This window comes from Photinus pyralis, unplaced genomic scaffold (assembly GCF_008802855.1).
Source record: "Photinus pyralis isolate 1611_PpyrPB1 unplaced genomic scaffold, Ppyr1.3 Ppyr1.4_LG2, whole genome shotgun sequence".
Classification (NCBI taxonomy): domain Eukaryota; kingdom Metazoa; phylum Arthropoda; class Insecta; order Coleoptera; family Lampyridae; genus Photinus; species Photinus pyralis.
Window position 1 is genome coordinate 11672923 of NW_022170403.1, and position 22731 is coordinate 11695653.

Sequence of the window (22731 nt, forward strand, 5' to 3'; positions counted from 1 at the left end):
TGGCCACTTTGTCCGCCCGTCCGTCTGTCCGGCTGTCCGTCCGTCCGTCCGCTACTTTTGCGACGCTACTAGTTCTTTATCTTAAGAGCTATTGTTCTACTTTTTTCGCTATTTGGTTCGTTATGGTGTCGAGTCTTGTACCAAGGAAGGAATTTTTTCTGCGTTTATTGCTAAAAAAGTTATTGTAAAAAAACCAACAAACCGTTTTTTACATGTTCCATAATTTTACCCTTTTGCCGTTTATTAACCATCCTAGAGATCATTTGTAATTTTGTATTGTTGTCTGTAGTCTGTCTGTTGGTCTGTCCGTCTGTTCCTGTGCCTGTCTGTCCCTCTATCTGTCCGTGTGAACGATAATTTTGTTTAGAAATGTCCGACCGCTTTTACATCTCCGCGTTAGTTATGAACTGAATTGCATGAAATTCAATATGGGCATAGCCTTAGCCATATAATACGCAATGCCAAAAGTTGAGTCGAATCGATTCAAAATTCACAGTGCCCTTTTCGCATCTCGACCATTTATAAACCGAATTGCAAACTTTTTTTCTTATAAAAGTATTTGAATGAAATTTGATACATAGGCACTTGGAATAAAGGAAAATCTAACGCCAATTTCAAAATTTGGTTTTGCGCATGCGCAGTGCCAACTTTTTTATTTATGGAAGAATTTAAACGAAATTTGATACATAGGCACTTGGAATAAAGGAAAATCAAACGCCAGTTTCAAAATTTGGTTTTGCGCATGCGCAGTGCCAACTTTTTTATTTATGGAAGAATTTAAATGAAATTTGATACATAGGCGCTTGGAATAAAGGAAAATCAAATGCCAGTTTCAAAATTTGTTTTTGCGCATGCACAGTGCCAACTTTTTTATTTATGGGAGAATTTAAATGAAATGTGATACATAGGTGCTTGGAATAAAGCGAGCGCCAGTTTAAAAATTTTATTTTGCCCATGCGCAGTGCCAACTTTTTTTATCTATGGAAGCATTTAAGTGAAATTTGATACTTTGGCGCTTGGAACAAAGGACAATCTAACATTAGTTTCAAAATTTAGATTTGCGCATTCGCAGTTCCAACTTTCTTATTTAGAAAAGCATTGAAATGAAATTCTTCTTATAAACTGAAATTGAAATAGCATGTCAAAAATGGATTGCTCGTGTGCAACGCTATCTTTCATATTTGTGGCCGGATTTTTACGATTTTAACAGAAGTTGCATCTTACAAATGGGAAATGAATACAAGTGGAAATGCGCTTTATGTAAATCGTTTACGATTACTTTTTAACTTGTTTAACTGTGCTAGGACGTGTAACTTTGGACCTGTCTTTGTGGTGCATGTTGCCTTACTTGTATTTATGGTGTTTCTTTGTTCTTGAGGTTGTATTTGTGTGGTTGCTTGGGTTTTTGGTGGAGATATTGCAGTATTTTGTGAGCCTGTGGTGCTGTTGCGGTTTTTGCGCTTCGGTTGTATTATTATTATTATTATTAAACAATCATTAAATTCGAAATGTTTAAATGAATTGACAAATATTTGAGTAATAAGGTTTCCTTAGCAACGCAGTTCGTATTGTCGCGAGAAGTACAACAGCCTATCTGCAGTTTAAAACTTCAAATTTCTATAAATAGTTACGACTTCAATACATGATACCATTGAATAAAAATACTATTTTTTATTCAATGATGATACTACAACTTCGATATATCGTTTTCCTCGTCACAGAAAAAAAAGTGTAGGTATTATACACGGGAAAAATGTTAGATTTTAGTTCGAGTTTTCCCTTGTATAATAAATAACTATTAACATAAATAACATTAACATTTGATAACTCCGCAAAAAACAATTCTTAGTCGGATTTTCACGAACTAACTACGAATATAACTAGGTTATGGTTGGATGAATGAAGCTTATTTTTTTACAGACTAATGATGGGTACATACTGCGATTATTTAAATGGTACTGCCAATGGCTTATTCCTTTTTTCAATTTTGTCTCTAATTATAAGATATAACTTATAAGAATAATATAATCTAAATAATAATCAAAATTTTAAAAAAGAAACACTGCCTTAAAATTTTGATCACTCTCGTTCAGTGGATTTCGAACTAGCTCCCCTACTAGAAGGCAGGTCATAAGGATAAAAAAAATACTTCATGCAATGATTCACCCAAGTGCGACCACTTTTTTGCATGGCGAGCGTAGGTATGTCCCAGTATTCTTAGATGATTTCGGCGATAAAATGCTCATTGGAGTAGGACTTATACAATTATTCTCAAATAATCAGAAAGGACATTACCCAAAAACAGAATCCTATCTGATACGATTTTTGAGAGAAGAGATGCACATTTTGGGATTTTTGGGTGCGTAGTCTAAACGATACATTACATTTATATCGGTTTATTAAAAAAAAGAGAGGCATGTTTAAAGGTTCTACCCCTTGTATTAGCATTGAATATTTGAATTCAACAGATCCCCACGCCCATTCGCAGGTCGTGAAACCGCCCCTCTGCATGAGCCTTGTAATTACAGGGTGCTCCATCATATCTGAATAGAAGTTTTTGCAAAACAAGAAATGTTTAAAGTTGGCATAAATGATTATCATTAAATAGAGGGTACCTACTGCATACTTATAAATAATTAACAAATTTCCTGTTTTACAATGAACATTGGTTTATTTGCCGAAAAAAAACAAAGAAATTGGTATTGCCAGTATTAACTGCAAGGAGCACTAGAATGTTATATACCTACCTGAACCTGAAATCGAAATTCTTTGATTACTTACTTTAGTTCTAATGGGCCACTAGAGGGGTCTGGAATATGAAGAACCTAAAACACTCGTCTTTTTGATCCTTTTTTCCTGAAAGAAGGGATTTTACCTGGACGGGCCAACAAAACAGATAAGGAAATGCATTAAAAATAGGTCCTGTTTGGTGTTTTTTTTTTCAAAAGATACCTCGTAGTAGTGCAGGGTTCTTTGTACCTACCTAAACAAATTTGAGGTCAATGGAATCAGATTATCAAATGTACTACCTTAATCTCATAGGAGCATGTTTTTTAGCGCATTTTCCAAAAGGAAAATGAACGCTATTGTCCGCACTTTGTCCGTCTGTACCACTAGTACTAGTCCTCCAGTTTAAGCATTTTCGTTGTGGTTTCTTTCTTATACGGTGTAGTACAGCCCAGAGACCAGAACGACAAAAGTTTATTTGGATTGCTCACTTGCTTCCCGAGTTATTACTGATTCTGTGTGGGGAGAATGCGCTTTCGTCGCGTCGGGCGCGAGTGACCGCGTTTTAACTTGTTTATACATATTGGTCGCTGGATCCTGATACTTCGAGACTTTCGATTATGAGTAGCGTCTTTGGATTGACTCGGATAGGTTACTTAGTAAAATGTGTGCACAAATGACTAATCCTGTATACACTCATGTCAGTGATTTTCATTGGTTTATTTTTTCAGATATGGATTTCTTACAAAGAATAGCCAAACGATTCAAACAGGAAAACAGATTTTTAAATCGACCTAAAGATATTTTAGAAAGCGAACTAGAATACAAAGAACGATGGATTTCCATTTATATAATTTACTTCACGATGTTCCTGATCTCTTTAGGATTTAGCATAATTATAACCGGTGTTTGGCCGTATTTGGATAAAGTGAGTATTATTTATTGATGTAGGTATTATTATCTATGTGAATATAATCCCCGATCCTTAGCTAGATCCAACGGCCGGAAAAGAGTTCATGGGTTTTATAGTCGCTGCCAACCCCTTAGGCCAAATGCTGTTTTCGCCGTTAGTTGGATGGTGGGCGAATAAATTAGGCTCGATTCGGGTGCCCGTGCTAGCATCTTTAACGGTATTCATAGTATCCAGCGCAATGTACTCATCGCTGGAGTTGGTGGAAGAACATCGAAAATATTGGATGTTAATTAGTCGGTTCTTTGTTGGTGTTAGTTCGGGTAAGTTTTTTTTTAAATAAATTTTCGCGTATACTCTGTAGTAATCGAGATAGTAATACAACAATAAGTGGTAAACTGATAATCGCCCCACAAGTGTGTTAAGAGTTTTTGTTAGGACGCGGTTCAACACGGCATGGATCGGTTCGATACCATCGTTTTACTGCGCAACACTGTCGTCGATAAAATGGATTCTTCATTTGACTCTGAAGAAGATGTCATGATTGCATTGACATGTAATGAAATAGAAAAGGAACACCGAGTTTCTGGATTCATGACATCAATCTAAAAAGGGAGACATATGGGAAATTCTGTGCGGATGCCTATTTAAATATTTACATAGCAAATCGATCGGTGTTGAGTCGAGAGTTGATTCCTTGCGCGTCCTGCAGTTGGCCATGACTCGTCGACATTTCTAATTTCTACGTAGCGTATTGGCATTCTGTACTATTATTCAGAGCAGCTCTGGTCTGATTCACAGTATACTATGGCTTCACGTTATGCGCAAATTGTTAATACATTATGTACTGCGATTCAGACTTCAGAGCACCGATATGGTTTAAACTTTAGAGTTCTGAAACACTGTATATAATGGGTTTCTATAAAGCGCATCATACACTTACAAGAAGTGTGTTTTTATTGTTACCTTTGCAAGAAAAGTATATATTTTGTTGTTTGTGTGTAATCAAGGTTCTCAAAATGGATTTAAAGCGAAATTTTAAAAAAACGGGTGAAGATATTAACAGTGTTTGGTGCGGCAAGTCGTTAGCTGATTTTAGTAATAAAACAAACACTTGTGGCGATCCATGGGTGGATCTGAAACAGTTGTTTTTTAGTTTACATGGTGATAATTTGAATATGTCATTTAATCAAATATAAAAATATTATTAGTGTTATTTAATTCTATTCTAAACGCTGAATAGTGACCACACTACACACTCTTTGACTAAACCGAGTACTAAACCATATCGGTGCTCTGAATCGCAGTAGGTATATAATGTATTATCAAATTGCGCATAACGTGAAGCCATAGTATACTCCGAATCAGACCAGAGCTGCTCTGAATAATAGTACAGAATGCCAATACGCCACCCGGTATAGCTATAAAAAATTTTTCATTCAATTTTTAATGTAGGTAGTTTTTGAACCTCCTATATTTATATACAGGGTGTTCCTAAATATGATGTAAATACCGCTAATTCTTTGGCATATTTTATGACTAAAAATACAATAAGGTCCGGAAAGGCTTTTTTACCGATCTACAGGGTGTTAGAATTGTAAGATATTTTAAGTTTTTTCTTTATATCGCGTGCAGTTTGTGAGATATTTTACTCAAATTTGAAATATGAGTGCAATCTTCTCTTTAACTGAATTTTATTAAACGTCTGTCTCTATGTGAACACGATAACTGGTAAACGCTTGAACCGATTCGGTTCAAATTTTGCACAGTTGACCTATATGCCACATGTAACAACTTAACAAGACTATTGAAGAGTTACGATCAGATTTCCATCATAATTTATTCATGACAACGCAGTATTAACACCCGGACACTGGATAGATATAATACCTTCCATCACCTCTAGAGATGCCTTATCTAACCGTTGGTGCTACCGAAGGCCCTCGGGATATACCTACTCATGGCTACCTTGTGCGTTATTTGATTCTTAACGCCCTTAATACCTTAATTACTATAACATACAAATAATGTAAAACATTTTCTATAACTGTTACAAAATAAAAACGTTAGCGAGTTTGTTGTTTTTTATGTTATCGATTTAAAAGAAGTATAATGAAAAATATCGTTAATTACACCTACACGTCCAGAATAGTTATTTATATAACAAGAACGTGAAGTTCAATTTCGCGCATTTAGGTACAGGGAATAGAGGGTTTTAGCATGCAAAATGAGAAGTAGTTCCAATTTCTTTTGCATGTCATAGACAGTCATCTGGTGGTTAAGAATCTAAGTTTTCGACCTCCCACCCCTTGTGCTTCCCCCGTACCACCCCCAAAACCCCTGAAATTTGGTTGGTTTCTTAGTTTTTCAAGCATATCTTTTTAATAGTTCACTTTAGAAAAAAATATTGTTATCAGAAATTGTAAACCATAAAATTCTACACAACTTTGATATACACTACTTTTTTGTGAAATGTTTATTAAAAAAGATATAGAGCTTGAGAGTTGGTTATATTTTTAAGAATTCTGAAATTTCTATGTAGGTGTTTTAATCAAATTTCATACTTTTACACTATAATTAAGAGTTTTATGAGAAAATATCTTGAATTTATCGTGGTATAAATCCCCCTACCCTGCACCCTTACCAAAGGGGATGCATAATAATGAAATTTGCAACCCTTGCTAGTGAGGATATTTGAATTACTGTGAGATTATAGCCCTTTCTAATATACTTTTGAAATGAAAAAATTGGCTCACTTCAGTTCAGTTTCCCCCCCCCCCCTGCGCGGAAGAAATAGATATTTAAACGCTCTTGTGGCGATTGTGAAGTTAGTCAGAGAATACAACGCTTATTACATAATATTTTCTATTCCTCTTAAATATCTATTCTCAGCTCGGTTGGGGGGAGGGGGGGGAGGATGAAGGGCATGAAGGATGAAGCTGAACTGAAGTGAGATAATTTTTTGTTTCAAACGTATATTAGAAAGCCCTACAATCTCACAGTGATTCAAATATCCCCACTAGCAAGGGTTGAAAGTTGAATTATTATGCATCCCCTTTGGTAAGGGTGCAGCGTAAGGGTATTTATGCCACGATAAGTTGAAGATATAAAATTTGGTTAAAACATCTACATACAAATTTTAGAGTTCTTAAAAATATAAGCAACTCTGAAGCTCTATATCGCTGTTAATAAACATTTCACAAAAAAGTAGTGTATATCAAAGTTGTGTAGAATTTTATAGTCTACAATTTCTGATAACAATATTTTTTTGTAAAATGAACTTATAAAAAGATATGATTGAAAAACTAAAAAACCAACCAAATTTCTTTGGTTTTAAGGGTGGTACGGGGGAAGCACAGGGGGTGCGAGGTCGAAAACTTGGATTGTTAACCACCAGATAGTCTTTCATGACATGCAAAAAAAATTGGAACTACTTCTCGTTTTGCAGGAAATGGTCCATTTTCAGTCTCTATTTCCTGGACTATTTTTGAAAATATGACAGCTGTCAATTGTATCTACTACTCATTTGAACTACTTAATAGATTGATGTGTTTTTTTAAAAATCGAACATAGGGAAATTATGAGGCAGGTTCAATAAATACACGTTCGAGCGGTGTTACATATAAGCGGTTTATTTAAGCTAAACAAAATTGCCATTACTACATAAGCAGGCATCCCAGTGCTTCATCAGACGCTGTGTGCCGGTGGTATACCACTCCTGTGGTTGTTGACGGAATCATTTGAAAACTGCCTGCTCGACTTCAGCGTCCAAATGGAATCACTGTCCCTTGAATGCCTTCTTTAAGAGTCCAAAGACGTGGAAGTCATAGGGTGACAGATGCGAGCTGTAACAGGGGTGTTCTAATACCTCCCACCTCAGCCGCGCTATCTATGACGTGATAATGTTAGCGATATGCTGACGGGTGTTATCGTGAAAGAGAATCACGCCTTCCGTAAGCATCCCAAGACGTTTATTCTTTATGGCTGTACGCAAGCGAGTCAAAGTGTCACTGTATCGGACAGCATTGATGTTAACATGAGGGTCTTTAAATTCATGGTCCACGGTGATCGAAAAAAAAAGGTACTGCTCGGTGATCGATCTTGGACGCTCCAACGATTTGACTTGCCATACTGAAACGCGCACAACAACTGTGTATTCTACAAATATCACGAGTCAACTGTCACAGTAGACACCTACATTACCGACGACCGTCTTATGTAACTTTCTGCGGTTATACATAGCAAAACTAACATTCGTGCTACAGCGTTCGAACGTGTATTTATTGAACCTGCCTCGTACATTGCATGCAAACTCCTATGTTCGCATTTAAAAAAAATTCACTGTATGATGGAAACCTCTAAAAACATGAGTATACCTATTGGTTTTTTGATGATTTCGCACACTTAGTTGCGGGAAAAACTTTTGTTGGACAACTTAAGATTCGTGTTCAGCACGCCAACGAACATATTATAAAATAAACCACTATAAAACAATTACACCTGACCACTCCACCTCCCACTACCCAGGGTCGTAGTCAGTGGCTCCGAGTGAGGGGGGTGTATGCAATAAAAAATGCCGACTTCAATAAAAATTCAAAATAATACACCTTACAACATTAAACGACGGCATTTTAACGCTGCCCATTGTGACACTAGTTTTTCCAAATGTATACTGTCTGCTATATCTTTTTCTGATTACTTAGAACCAATAAGGCAGTTAACCAATTATCCGCCATAGAGGAACGCAAATGATTTTTAATTAAACTATAATAAATACCAAAGTAATAATAATAATTATTATTTTATGATTTGTCATTATATACAGAGTGCTCTTTTTTCTCGGCTGTCATGGATAGGCATTCTATTTTATTTCTATTTACACGAAAACCGAGTCGAAGTGAGACGTTTAGAAGACTTTTACAGAGGAATTTGATAAATATGGCGAGAATGGCATAGAACCTTTTTTTGCTTTAGGGTCGCCAAATTTCATCTTATGATCTTTCATCAGAGTTATTTTTCTCTGACGTGCCATAGCTTTTAATTTCCTACTTTGATTTTACCAAAATACCTTATTATTCAATTTTCATCAAACTCATTTGCTGATTTGCTTTGGTAGTTTACATTTATAATCAAAATAATTAATAAAAATGTCGTTTTAAATGTATTAAAGCGTTCTTTTGGCAGGATTTTATTATATATTATTATTAAGTTAAAAGTAGTAATCTATCCAAAACAAATGTTGTATTTAAAATGTAATATAGATATCCATAGTAAATTCTTTATTAAAAAAATCTAAAAATTCAATGCGATCTCTACGTTCAAAACAAATTCAAAAAATAATGTCATAGTCTAACCCGCCCATTTCTCAAGTAGATATACTCGTTTTTTTTTATTAAAACGCAGAATTCAGTTCTTTTTAATTGTTGAAACTAAAAGAGTTCTCCCACAAGTGGTTTCAATTCGCATTTTAAATTTAACTTTACCCCAATTTCACCATTAGTTTTCAACACAAGAGATCCCATCGTCAGGCGCTAAAAATGACCACCGTGTATACTTATCTACCATCTATTCCTATCGCAACTTTTAGACTCATGCAAACATAACGGCTAGAAAAATTTGCGGAACATTTTTGAGCGACCTTTAACCATGAAAGGTAATAGATCTACATACTTACTCGTAATATCAATGAGACTTACAGCAAGTGAGGGCGTAATAACCAATATTTCTTCATTTTGCGTGGAAGCGGCGGCTACAAAACGGTTTTCCGGCGTACCGACGTATTTTACGCAATTTTTTTCCAATATTAATTTAATTAATTTAATTTGAATAGCGATTTGCCGAGTGCCGACTAACTGAAGTTTTGCCGACTATGGTCACGCGTTAGGGGGGGTGTGACACCCCCTATTATACCCCCCCCCCCATCAATCCGGCCCTGCCACTACCGTTTGACTGGACTATAATAGTAGTGGTTTAACCGGGCCATCCAAATTTGATTGGGGGGGGGGGGGGGTGCATATTATACAGGTGGCGGTAGCTGGAGGTGCGGGGGTGAATGCCAAAACTAAAGTACCCAGGCCTTCCAATAAACTTTACACTAGCGTTGAGTGACCTTCAGCGCTATGTAAATGGACTTGATTTTGCAATTTTTGTTTTTTTCAATCAAAATTACAAATTACAATTGTTGGGTCGTTTAGGAAGGAAAGCCCTGCGTATAGTTAAGCTATTAATAAATTCAGGAGTCAATAACAAATTACATTATTACACTGCATATGATTCCAAGGGGAGGGCTGCATCGGCAATTTTCTGCCGTGAACACGTCCCGCAGAAATTGTAGAAATAGACAAGCACAAGGTTATAATTATAATCACATCAAATCATTACCTACTTACCTACACTTTCAAAATCTTCCAACTACATATAATAAATCACTAATCATTTTCAGGAAATCCGTTCTGACGAATATTGTATAAGTATAAACATGAGTAGGTGGTCTTGTTTTCAATATTAATGATTAAAATTTTATAATTTAGAATTTTTTATTTGTTTACAACGTAATAAGTATGCAAACATGAAACAAAGATACTGCAATGGTTCCCATCATTAATAAACAAACAAGCACATCAGAAAATGAGAGACCGTTTCAAGTCTTTTGTTCTCTTGTGTTCTGTTGATAAAATATAATTGAACAGCAGCTCTGCTATATTTATTATTACTCGATGTCGATGGAAGCATACAGGGTATTGATTTTCATAATATTTGTCTGTCTCTGTCTGGGCTCGTTCATAAGATAAGACACAATATTTACCGATACCCTACCTCGGTACCTACTTTGACCTATGTAGCGCTACTAAAAAGGTCCGACTGCTCCGTAAAGAGCGTAAAAGTAGCGTCGTAATTATAACAGAGACTTGTTACTACCAACAAGTCTCTGAATTATAAACGTACCTATGGGTAACCACTTGCAGATGTGTTCCACACTGACTCCCTGTACTGCGCAAACGCAAGCGCGCTAAAATTTGAATTTGCTTTAACGTGCCACCGTTTGTTTTGTTTATAATGTTCCTGCTGACTTCTATATTACAAACCAAATATGTTCTTCTCGAATTAAAGCCTTCGGTCTCTACTGTTAATTCCAGTGAAATACATTATAGCGCCAACTTGAAAGCAAACCTCTACTTTAGCTATCAGTCATGACTCATGATCCTTGTAGTCTGGTTTTTTGTGATTCGTTCAGCACCGGACTCTCTCTTTACCATAGGTCAATGTTGGTCTGTAACGTTATTGCTGTAAGCTCTTTCTAATTAACTATTACAGTACTTACCGAAGCAGTTTCCTAATATCGCCTTTGGCATATTCTATGACCATGCACTCCAAATGTAGATAACAACAAAATTCATCTTGATAACATGGCATTTTCATATACCTACTACATATAATAGGTAAGCAGGTAAGCTAAATTATCTTCAATTATAACGTTTGGCGGTTATGTGTATATTATTTACCCGTTACACTTGACAGCTGTACACAAATTCAAATTTTAGCGCGCTTGCGTTTGCGCAGTACAGGGAGTCAGTGTGGAACACATCTGCAAGTATGGGTAACCTAACTGTTCCAGAACAGCTGGGTCATATGAACGCGCCCATTGTATGCCGACGATTTGTCAGAATTTGACCAACATTGGTTTGGCTTTGGTATGTCAGTTTATAGCCGTCAGGGAAAGAACCCTGTCGATTTTGAGACGGGTCAGGTGTCAAATTTGAAAACGTGCAACGTGTCCACGCGAAAACTTTAAATGCACTTATATTTGGTGTTTTAAAAGATATCGACTTGAAATGTCAAGCTCAACACAGTAGGCGGAAAATTAATAGTAGGTACATAAGTGTAGGGATTTGTCCTAGTTTAGGGGGCGTCCGGGCGGGTTTTCAATGGTAGTCCGGGTTTTGAGGTACTGAGTAGGTGAATTAAAAATCTTTCAGTCAAAATTTAAGCCAACAAGATAAACTTTCAAGCGCAAATCAGCTTTGGTAACAATTTTTTAAAACACCGAATGCTCATTTCATTTATAGGTACTCGGAGTTATTGAAAATTGCGTACTAGGTACTTTTTTTGCATTCCTGCTCATAATGACAACGCTGAAAGAATATTTTCACTAGTGGCACAAGGACAAAATAAAGGAATTTATTGAATATTGAAACAGTCTCGTCAGTGATAAAAATAAAGAACAATTTCAAGCATTAAAATTGTGTAGATTTTTATAAATTTATTTTAAGTAAGGAAGGCTATTAGAAAGACGGATAAATACCGATAAGACCTGAAAAGTAAATAGTTCCCTAAACATTTTATTTTACTAAAAGACCAAATTTTTGTTTCATTTAGAAATTATTGTTATTAGCTTCTAATAACTTCTATTTTATTTTGTTAAAAAAAGTATATTATTGCTTCATTGAAAGAATCTGAAAATGCAGATAAGCCGTTGCTGATTCCTAACAGTTAAAGAAGATTTTGTTTCGTGATAGAGTACGCCTTGTTTTACTTAGGAAAATTAATTGTTTGTTTTATTTCTTTAGAAAATATTTTTTTTTATCAAATTCAGTTGATATGTCCGGGTTTATAATCCCTAAATCCGGGATTTTCACGCTTCCTGTCCTAGTTGGTAGAGTTTTGAGATGGCAACCCTAAGTATATGAAATACCCTTGGAAATACCACTCCAACATGATATTCGCCGCCCTTAGCCACATCCGATTTAAAAATTCAAAGGCCACTCTGTATTTTGTGACGTATCTATTCTTAAAAGAGCGTAGTTTAAAAAAATGGCCTAGCCCTAGTTACATAATGAACGTTGCAAGATATTTACAGGTACAGCTTAATATTTTTGGGCCGAGGGTGGCTGGGAGCGGCGAATATCACTTTGGGGTGGTATCTCGTATTCTATTAATTGATGACATTCCAACATTTTACCTAAGTCGATACTTTTTAAAACATTAGATATAAATTCCATTTAAAGCTTTCGCGCGGACACCGGGTATACAGTGTGTCCCCTGATCGACCTCACTATACGTGTAATTGATCAAACATTTTTGAATCTTGTTTCGATGTTTTGGGATCCCGGGCTGATTGGTCTGAAAAGAATTTCAAGCACATTTTTACTTTTTAAAATTCAAGATGGCCTTGACAATTGAGAAAATAGTTATTTATATAACCAGAGTGCGAAATTCAATTTCGCGCATTGAGACTGAAGGTATTTTGACGAGGCGAAGCTCCGAGTCAAAATATCAGTCAAATGCGCGATATAACTTCGCGCTAGCGTTATATACAATATTTTTTCTATACAACTCAACCGATTGTTAATTAAATTTGCTGTTTTAAGTGCAACTTAGTCATGTGTGCGAAATGCTTTTTTTCATTGTTGACGGTTTCGCGCACGTTGTCAATAGCAACCTTACTTATTAATTAAGCGTTTAAAAATCTAGTACTTCGTGTTTCGAAATTCGTCAGAAAATGACAGGTTTTTTTGACAGTTGTAGAAAAAGATAATTTTTTTCACTACTAGCGTCTGATGACATGATTATGAACCTTTTTTCCACTTGTAAAATAGGCTTTCTCGGCAGTTTTTTAAAGTGGTTAATAATTTTTTAATTATTAACTTAGTAGTAGTCAATAATGAGAACTGTCACGCTCTCACTTTTAGAAATCACAACCCCAAATTTCGCTCAATATAAACGTTTAGACAAATGCTCTAAAATGAACAATTGCCACCATCCGCCATTTCCAGAGTAATTACATACCTAAAATTATCACATTTTGAAAAAATTCGAACGAAATTACTCTTTGAAAATATCTCAACAAAATACAGCCTGCTTGACTTTTACTTCCACCATAGATTAAAAAAACAAATCTATGCTTCCACGTCACGAACTTAATTTCGTGTTCCACGCACTTGATTGACGTGTGAAATTAATAAACAAAAAATTCTGTCCAACCGTTCACTTTCTTAACTATATATATATGTTAATTTAATGGACTTCAACTACTTCAAGTAGGTACCTACTAGTAGTGAAAAAAATAATATATATACCACGATAGAGAAGTCTGTTATTGCCTACGCACCGTATACACTCCACGGCCTTCGGCGCAAGCGCCTCGGGATGTCATCTTGGTGCTCAGATAATCATACTAGACTTCTCTACCTTGGTATATAATGGGTACGTTCCACTTAACGCCCACAACGATCACGACCGCGACCGCGGTTTTGTCGTTCCACTAGCTTAGAGGCGTTGTGGGCGAACCCTTAAGTGGAACGCTTTTGGGTACGGTGTGACGTCACGCGTGAGTGAACAGTTTTCCAACATGGACGCCGTTGAGGAGATCGTAATGCGTAAAGGATAGAAAGTGGGGTGGATTATGAATTCAAAAGTCACATTAAGTTAGTAAAATTTTTTTTATTTTTCAGTACCAATTATTGACACATACTTCTTCGCTTTACACAAGATATGGCTTCTTGTTAATAAAATATTGAAGACGACTTTTGAATTTCTATCATAAATGTTGCGGCCATACTTAATACGATGATAATGAACACTTCTCCCCAGAATTTCTTCTGGGAATGCAGCTTTGAAACTAGTGGCAAATCTAAGATCTGCAATAAAGAAAATTGTGTTAGAGCAGAATTTTCCTTAACAAATAACTTTAACATTCACGAATCAGCATATATACTTACCCGTTTGTGCATGTAGAACATCCATAGTGATGTCCACCACAAGGTTACGTACTGAAACACGTAATTATATTTTCTCCATAGCGAAAACGAAAAATTTGTAACGCATGCGTGTTCAAACAATTAGTGTCTGACAGTTAAATGTCTCTAGAAATGTCTCCTGTCAAGAATGTAAGGTTATAAAATTAGAACGCCCACGCTGACCCAGGTACGATAGGCGAGCGCCGTGGGCTCGTTGCGGTCGCTAGTAATGACGTCATATCTGACGTCGCGATTGCGACCATAACGACTGTGGTCGTTATGTGGAACGGCAGCCGGGCGTCGTGGTCGTTGCGGGCGTTAAGTGGAACGTACCCAATGTACTATTATGTTGATGTCATAATAGCAAACTGTTATTAAAAAAAGTTGTTTAGAAATATCGGATCCTTAGACCATGTAGTACATGGACTGCTAATTGTAATTAAAATATGGTCAAGGACATCGCCTGGGTATTTGAGTTTCAGGGTAAACGAGTCTGCCCGAAGTTGTCCGATGAGACACGATTTGAGACTGTCAACCTATAAATTAACAAAGGTCAATTAATCAATCGCCTAGATATCCCAAAAAAAGCAAACTTATTCTTATTTGTGGACGTATAGCAAATATTGAAGAGTATTTAAAGCTTCCCGTACTACGCGGTTACTATAAAGCTGCCCTTTAAGCGATCCTAGTGGTGTTTACACGACTTTAGTTTACCCTGAGATTCACATACCCACGACTACAGTGCCCTCTATCCGTGACCATCCATTTTGTATTGAAAGCATAGGGCGAATAGCAGTCCATGTACTACATGGTCTAAGATCGGATCACTTTGATTTGTAATCTTGCGGAGCAACCACAGAAACAAGTACCTATTCTGTGTAAATGAATAGATGAATTGTTATTTATTAGAAATTACAGAGGACACAGTTAAAGTGCAAGACTACAAACAGAGCCTACAAACCAATATGACCAATGAAATTGTTTTTCATTCCAAAGAATGCTACATAAGTGTGTGGAGAGGTTGATTATAGAAAACCCATCTCTCTGCACTCATTAGGAAATAAAATAACAAGTCCGACTGTTGCGCGGTGGCGATCACGTTTAGCTATGCGCCCCGTGTGTTCAGCCTGGGGTGTCTGTCCAGCACGACTTTTAGGTTGAGTCTGCGTTATTCGTTATTCAATGGTTTTATAGTCATATCACAGCTTACTTACTGCTGTGGTCATATGCTTACAGATATGAAACATCAAATGACAGTTTAGTTGGAAGTAGAGGGGTTATAAAGAGACTACACTTTGTTTAACTTCTCAAACTCATCCATTACATTAGTTTACTAGAGAATTGAAAATGCCCTTTGCTCTTTGCACTTTCATACCCTTATTTATATTAGGTGCCCTATATCGATTACATTATTTACTAAAAAGTATTTTCTAATTTTCAGCAAATATCGCGGCCTGCCGATCTTATTTATCAGCAGCTACTCGACTGTCAGAAAGGACCCAAGCAGTATCAATGATTTCATTGGCCCAAGTACTCGGATTTGTAATTGGACCTGCAATTCAGTCTGCCGTGGTCCCTTTAGGGGATAAAGGAGTGTGGCTTATACCTGGAAAATTAAAGTTAAACATGTATACGGCGGCGGGATGGATTAGTGTATTTTTATCCATTTTTAACTTTGTCTGTTTTCTTCCATTCATTTTTAAAGAACATAAGATTGCCATACGTGAAGCCATGCATAAACATGGAAAGAATGATGAAAAGTCAATATGGAAGGGACATAAAGTGGATTATTTAGCGGCTTGGACGCTTTTGGTCGCGTTTTTTGGACTCGGATTTAACTTCATGCTATTGGAAACGTAAGTGAGCAGCTTTCAGGGATGTTTTGTTAATTCTTTTGTTTCTAGGCTAGCAACTCCTCTAACTATGGATCAATTCGCGTGGTCAAAAGCTGACGCATTGTATTATATGGGAATTTTGATGTCGGTTGGGGCTGTAATTGCATGCGCTTCATTTATTGCCATCGATCCACTTTGCAAACAATTTACGGAAGCGAGAGTTATGTTATGGGTAGGCGTTCTGTTTATGGCGTTAGGACGAGTTCTATATATTCCATGGGGAAGTACGACTCCACAAATGTATAATGATTCGATCATACTAGGTAACGCTTCATGTGTGGTATATAATCCCACAGATGTTGGCAATATTTCTACTTACAACGAAAGTTTATACGAAGACAATTTGGAATTTACTAATATTAATCAGACATGCTACAATGCAACAGAGATGTTGGGATGTCCCTCTAGTCAAGAATGGTGTTCCTACACACCAGTATTGACAATAGCTCAATTTTTACTGGGATACGTTTTAACCGCACTAGGATATCCTGTCGGAGTGACATTAATTCAATCAATTTTTTCCAAAGTGTTGGGACCACGGCCACAGGTATGTATTTTTCGTGATTAAGAATATTTTTTGATTTTACCGTTCAGGGAGTTTGGATGGGTTTAATGACTGGCTCTGGATGTTTATCTAGAGTTCTTGGACCAGTTTTTGTCACTTATATTTATACGGAATTTGGAACTATTTGGACGTTTAGTATGACCACAGTAATGATGGTCATCTTGATGATATGGCTTTATTGGTGCTTGAAAAGACTAATTCCTTTTGAAGAAACAATAGATTTGAACAATCAAGCAGATGAGCTTCAAGAATTTGCCGCGCTCTCATCTGTTGCACTGGAAGAATCAAAGAGCTAGCCTACCTATTGATAGATATTGTAAAAAAACGCCGTTAGCATTACTGGTACACTATTTTAATTTAAGAATTGTGATATTAACTTCTTTTATGGCAAACTATACCCACATATGTTAGACTGATTTCTCATTGATGATTGAACTGCGTTCAACCATTGAATAAATGATTCAATGGTTTAAGTAAGGATTTAGCTAAATGTCATCTATACAATTTTGAGGTCAAATACCTAACGTTAAAGAAATAAGAAGCATCAGAGTTGCATTAATCATGGCTGGTTGAAATCTCGCCAATAATTATAATTTTGGACAGGTAGGTACTTAAATGGGAACATCTGATTTGTATATAATAGAAGAGGTAACACTTATAAAGCCATTATCTCAAATTTTCATGAGAAGTAAACCCACTAAATTACTTTATTCTACCTATTAGCATATAAGATAAATAAAAGTACAAAAATCAGACTTCTTATATAAAATCATTGCCACAAAAGATTATCCCTGCATAACCCCCTGTTACTTTTAAAACATGTTTTAGATATTTATTTTACGCTTTCTTAACAAAGATGCAGGTCTAATCTTTCTTGACAAGGATAATCATAAATGTGATATTAAATGTATAAAGAACTGTACAACTGTATAAATAAAGGTTTTTATATTATCATGGAAAAGACGGTGGTTTTTTACCCAGTTGTTGCAGGGTATCTTATTTGTAATCTTAATGCACGGAGATTTGATGTACAAACTTTCCTAGAACTGAAAGACAAAAATGGATATCCGATATCCAGAATTTTAATATTTCAAATGCAAGCAACGTATGGTCACAGGTACCTATGGTCATAGAGTAAATAATATATTATTTACTCTTATGCTATGGTTAAGTAAGTAGGTATACTGTCACAAATGTAAGACGGCGAACTGATCTTGGAGAATTACTGAAATCCATATATAACACAACGTTACGCTAGTTACTGCTGTTTGAAATAGTATATTAAGTTTAAGATACAAGTGTACCTATAAACAAGTCTTTAAAGCACGCGCAACGAGTTGAAGGGCTTCGCGTCGTGCCTTTAACGTTGCAAGTACTTTAAAGACCTATTATACACGTGTATCTTATAGTATTTTTTATTATACCTGCAGTATAATTTAAAAATAGGAAATACAATGACATCATATTGACGTTATACACGAATAAATGTATTAAGTGGGCTGGGGGTGTTCGTGTTATGTCTCTGAATTAATGATACGTATAATATATAGTTGGCATCGCTCTAATTTTTCGAGATGTAATTTTTTTATTACGAATTGAATAGAACGAAAAAGTAACAACTTGCAACTTATTTCATTAAACGTGAATATATAAAAATGGCGACGAGGATGGGATCAAAACTCGAGAACGTTTTGGACCGAATTTGTAATGTTTTACAAGATTTACATGAAACGCAACGAAATTCCACGGGAACAGGAAATGCAATTCCAAAACGGAAGGTACATTTTCACTCCTACGATGAGACAAACGAAACGATGGAAAACTTTATCGATCGATTAGAAAACTATTTAGAAAGAAAAGAAATCGCAGAGGATAAGGAAAAGGTGGGAATGCTGCTTGAACTTATTCCGCCGTCAGTATTCCAAACGCTCACAAATTTGACAGTTCCGGAAAAGCCAAAGGCAAAAACCTACGACGTATTAATTAACTTGTTGAGGACACATTTGAGCCCGAAGCCGAACGTATTTGCACAGCAACATCGCTTCGCAGTGCGAATACAGAATGAGAGTCTATCATGAAGTTTATTGAAGAATTGAAACGCCTCTCCATCAATTGCTCTTTTACATGTAGGTACCGATTGTGGAAAATCGACCATCGAGACACATTTGCGGACACAATTTATTCGTGGATTACGTGACGACGATATTCGGCAGGAGTTGTTGCGTCTAAAAGAGGACACAAAGTTCGACGAAATTGTACGGGAGGCGACAGCGATTAACACATCAAAAATTGAAAGCAGAGAAATCCAGAGAAGCCAGCAAACCCATAGTGAGCCTGTTAATGCAGTGAAGGAGCAACGAAAATGGAAAGCGTACGGAGGCCGACAAAAAGTTAACCCGACATCGTCGACAGAAACTACAAGATTTGACTTCACGGGAAAATGTTACAGATGCGGCCACGAAGGACACCGTGCTTTTAGATGTTCCATGAAAGACAAAATTTGTGCGAAGTGTAAGAAGGTATGCCACATTGCCACCGTTTGTATGCAGGGGGGAAACATTAAAACAGTTCGACAAGTAACGCAATCCGAAGATAATGATGACATCGTTGAAGACGATCAATTTGAAATGTATACGATTGGAAATATTTTTCACATGCACGGCGTAAAAAGCGGAGGGAGTGGCAAGTTTATGGTGAACATCCAGGTGGAAGAGAACAATTGTGAATTTGAACTGGATACGGGGGCAGCAGTTTCGACGATGTCTTACCGAAATTTTTTGAAGGTGTGTCCTGGGCTCTCGATTTCCGACACATCTTCTCGATTGAGGACTTACTCTGGTGAGATAATTGAGCCACTGGGCACATGTAATATTACGATCAGTTTTGGAAACAAAGTAACCATTGGGCGCTTATTTATTGTGGGAGATGATGTTGACTCTATTTGCGGCCGACAGTGGATTAGGATCCTGGATCTTCATAAACGTCCGCTGAATGACTTAGAAATTCACGAGGTCACGGTCACGCAAGCAAATTCCGATGAATTGTTGAAGTCGTTTTTGAAGGAATTCGGCGATGTTTTCGATGATAAATTAGGTCGAATTCCAGCGATGGAGAGCAATTTACAAATGCTAGAGAACACCGCACCAAAATTTTGGAGAGCTCGACCAGTACCGTATGCCTTGAAAGATCGTGTGAACGCTGAAATTGATCGACTAGAGGCGATGGGCGTGATTGAAAAGGTTGTTCACAGTCAATGGGGAACACCCGTGGTTCCGATTGTAAAATCTGACGACTCCATTCGTTTGTGTGCGGATTACAAGGTGACATTGAATCGATTTTTGAAGGATGACAAGTACCCCATTCCCAGGATCGAAGATATTTTTGCGAAAATGAGCGGGGGAAGATTTTTCTGTACACATGATGTCAGTCGCGCGTATCTACACATGCCTGTTGACGAACATAGCGCAATGTTGCAAGCCATAAGTACTGAAAAAGGGGTTTACAAGGTCAATAGATTAATGTTCGGAGTAAAGACTGCACCCAATATTTGGCAGCGCTTTATGGATCAACTACTGCACGAATTGGATGGGGTAGCCTGTTTCTTTGATGATATAATCGTGCAAGAATCAACGATCGAAGAAACTATGCAAAGATTAAGAAACGTACTGAAGAAACTGCGAAACAACGATTTGCACTTGAAGAAGGAAAAGTGCCAATTCTTCAAGTCGAACGTGAAGTATTTGGGCCATCGAATTGATTCGAGGGGCCTGCATCCTCTGGATGATAAGACCACTGCGATACGAAATGCTACAACACCTACAAACGTCGAGGAACTGCGTACATTTTTGGGCTTGATAAATTATTATCACCGTTTTATACCCGATCTGACTACAAAGATAAAACCGTTGAACAGTCTCCTGGGAAAGGAGGTTAAATTTATCTGGTCAGATAAATGCGAAAAGGCGTTTGATATGATAAAAAAAGAATTGACCAGCGACCGGGTTTTGATGCACTATGACCCGAAGTTGCCATTGATCGTGGAAACTGATGCATCATCTGTTGGTCTCGGTGCCGTGTTATCACATAAGATGTCCAATGGGATGGAAAGACCAATCGCCTTTGCATCCCGAACATTGTCGAAAAGCGAACAAAATTATAGCCAAATAGATAAGGAAGCAACCGCAATTTTTTGGGGCATTAACAAATTTTTCCAATATTGCTACGGCCGGAAATTTGTATTGCGCACGGACCATAAGCCGCTAGTGACGATCTTTAACCCCGACAAGGCACTACCAACGCTTTCAGCAATGCGAATGCTGAATTACGCAATATACTTGTCAGGATTCAATTATACAATAGAGTATCGGAGCACGCACGAAAATTTAAATGCAGATTATTTTTCACGTTTCCCAGAACCAACAAAGATTGCTGAAGACGAAACAAGCATATTTTAAACGAAGCAGATAGAGTACATGCCAGTAACACGAGAACAAATTCGACGAGAAACTATTAAAGATGAAGTATTGCGTAAAGTTTGCCACGAACTGGAGAGTAGTTCATCGAACCCGAACGAAACACAAACGAAGTATAACATGCACGATGGATGCATTTTCTATGGTATGCGCGTTGTCATCCCAAAATCACTGCAACAAACAGTTTTGAACGAATTACACGATGCTCATTTGGGAATGACGAAGATGAAGGCTATGGCACGTAGTTACTGTTTTTGGAATGGTATTGATGCCGATATTGAAATGACGATAACTCCCATTTTGTTCTTCACCCTTGTTTTCCTTTTTCCCAGACCTTTAATTTGATGCAAAATTTCAAAAGCTGCTTCAAACGGTTTCCGAGATATTCCATGTTTTAGTTACTTCTTGTGGAAAGTTGATAAAAAAATTAAATTGCTTGATGTTATTCTTTTGTTTTTATTATGGTAATGTTTAAACGTCAAATTTTCGCTGCTTTTCCTGGCAGCTATTCGATTACATTCACCGTGTATTAATAGGTATTAAATTCAAAAAATCTTCATTAGTGTAACCCAAACGAGCCATTATTGACGAGAAGTATAAGTTCAAGCAACAAAAATTTGACGTTTAAACATTATCATAATAAAAACAAAAGAATAACATCAAGCGATTTAATTTTTTTATCAACTTTCCACAAGAAGTAACTAAAACATGGAATATCTCGAAAACCGTTTGAAGCAGCTTTTGAAATTTTGCATCAAATTAAAGGTCTGGGAAAAAGGAAAACAAGGGTGAAGAACAAAATGGGGGTTGCCATTTGAAAAAATGGAGTTACGGATGTTTAAAAGTTTAAAAGTTGAAAGCTTTGAAAAAGTGACGTAGTCTCACTTTTTTAGACGGTTACGCATACCATAAAAAAATTGATCTTTCCATAATAAAGCATTGAAAACTGTTTTGCAATATCTCTCACCGTTTTCGAATAATAAATTTTTAAAGTTACCCCTGCGAATTCAATTTTTGACACAAAAACTTGAATATCGGCGAAGCCCTTGGAGCAAAGAGTTAACTATGGGGTATCGTTGTACTCCAAATTCGACGTAGAATCCGAAAATGTAGAAAAAATAGGGGGTCCCTATTTAAAATAACAAAGTTGATGGCTACTTCCGGTATTTCCGGAAGTGGCGCCATTTTGAAAATATTTTAGTTCAAATCATCATGTGCCAAAACCTCTAAGGGACTTATCAGTTCAGCTTAATTTTCAAAGGTTTTCCATATCTTTCTAACTGACGCTCGTCAAGAATGACCCTGTATATTTATATTTTGTTATTTTGTCTGTATATGTATTTAAGATTATATATTTACAAATCTATGTTATTGTCTTCTTGTCCCATCTTTGACCGTTTTATATCCATATAATATACAAATGGAG

At 36.6% G+C, this 22731-nt stretch overlaps 2 protein-coding genes across 2 annotated transcripts in view; both read left to right on the forward strand.

Annotated features, from left to right (window-relative positions):
- The window catches only part of LOC116162636 (major facilitator superfamily domain-containing protein 8), a 32402-nt gene extending 15038 nt beyond the window's left edge, over positions 1-17364 (forward strand). The window contains exons 2-6 of the mRNA XM_031476288.1: positions 3459-3655; positions 3717-3960; positions 15815-16229; positions 16278-16815; positions 16863-17364. Coding sequence (XP_031332148.1) covers positions 3461-3655; positions 3717-3960; positions 15815-16229; positions 16278-16815; positions 16863-17129 — 1659 coding nt within the window. The 5' untranslated portion in view covers positions 3459-3460 and the 3' untranslated portion in view covers positions 17130-17364. The remainder of the gene's footprint in view (positions 1-3458; positions 3656-3716; positions 3961-15814; positions 16230-16277; positions 16816-16862) is intronic.
- Positions 17365-18488: 1124 nt separating this feature from the next.
- Positions 18489-21287, forward strand: LOC116163822 (uncharacterized protein K02A2.6-like). The gene is made up of 2 exons (XM_031477953.1): positions 18489-18900; positions 18964-21287. Exons 1-2 carry the CDS (start codon positions 18489-18491, stop codon positions 21285-21287), a joined length of 2736 nt encoding a protein of 911 aa, XP_031333813.1.
- The last annotated feature ends 1444 nt before the right edge of the window (positions 21288-22731 follow it).

Coding starts and splice junctions, on each gene's coding strand:
- LOC116163822 (XM_031477953.1), top strand. CDS start 18,489: ATGGCGACGAGGATGGGATCAAAACTCGAGAACGTTTTGGACCGAATT. Junction 18,901..18,963: donor AGTGCGAATACAGAATGAGA/GTCTATCATGAA, acceptor TTTTACATGTAG/GTACCGATTGTGGAAAATCG.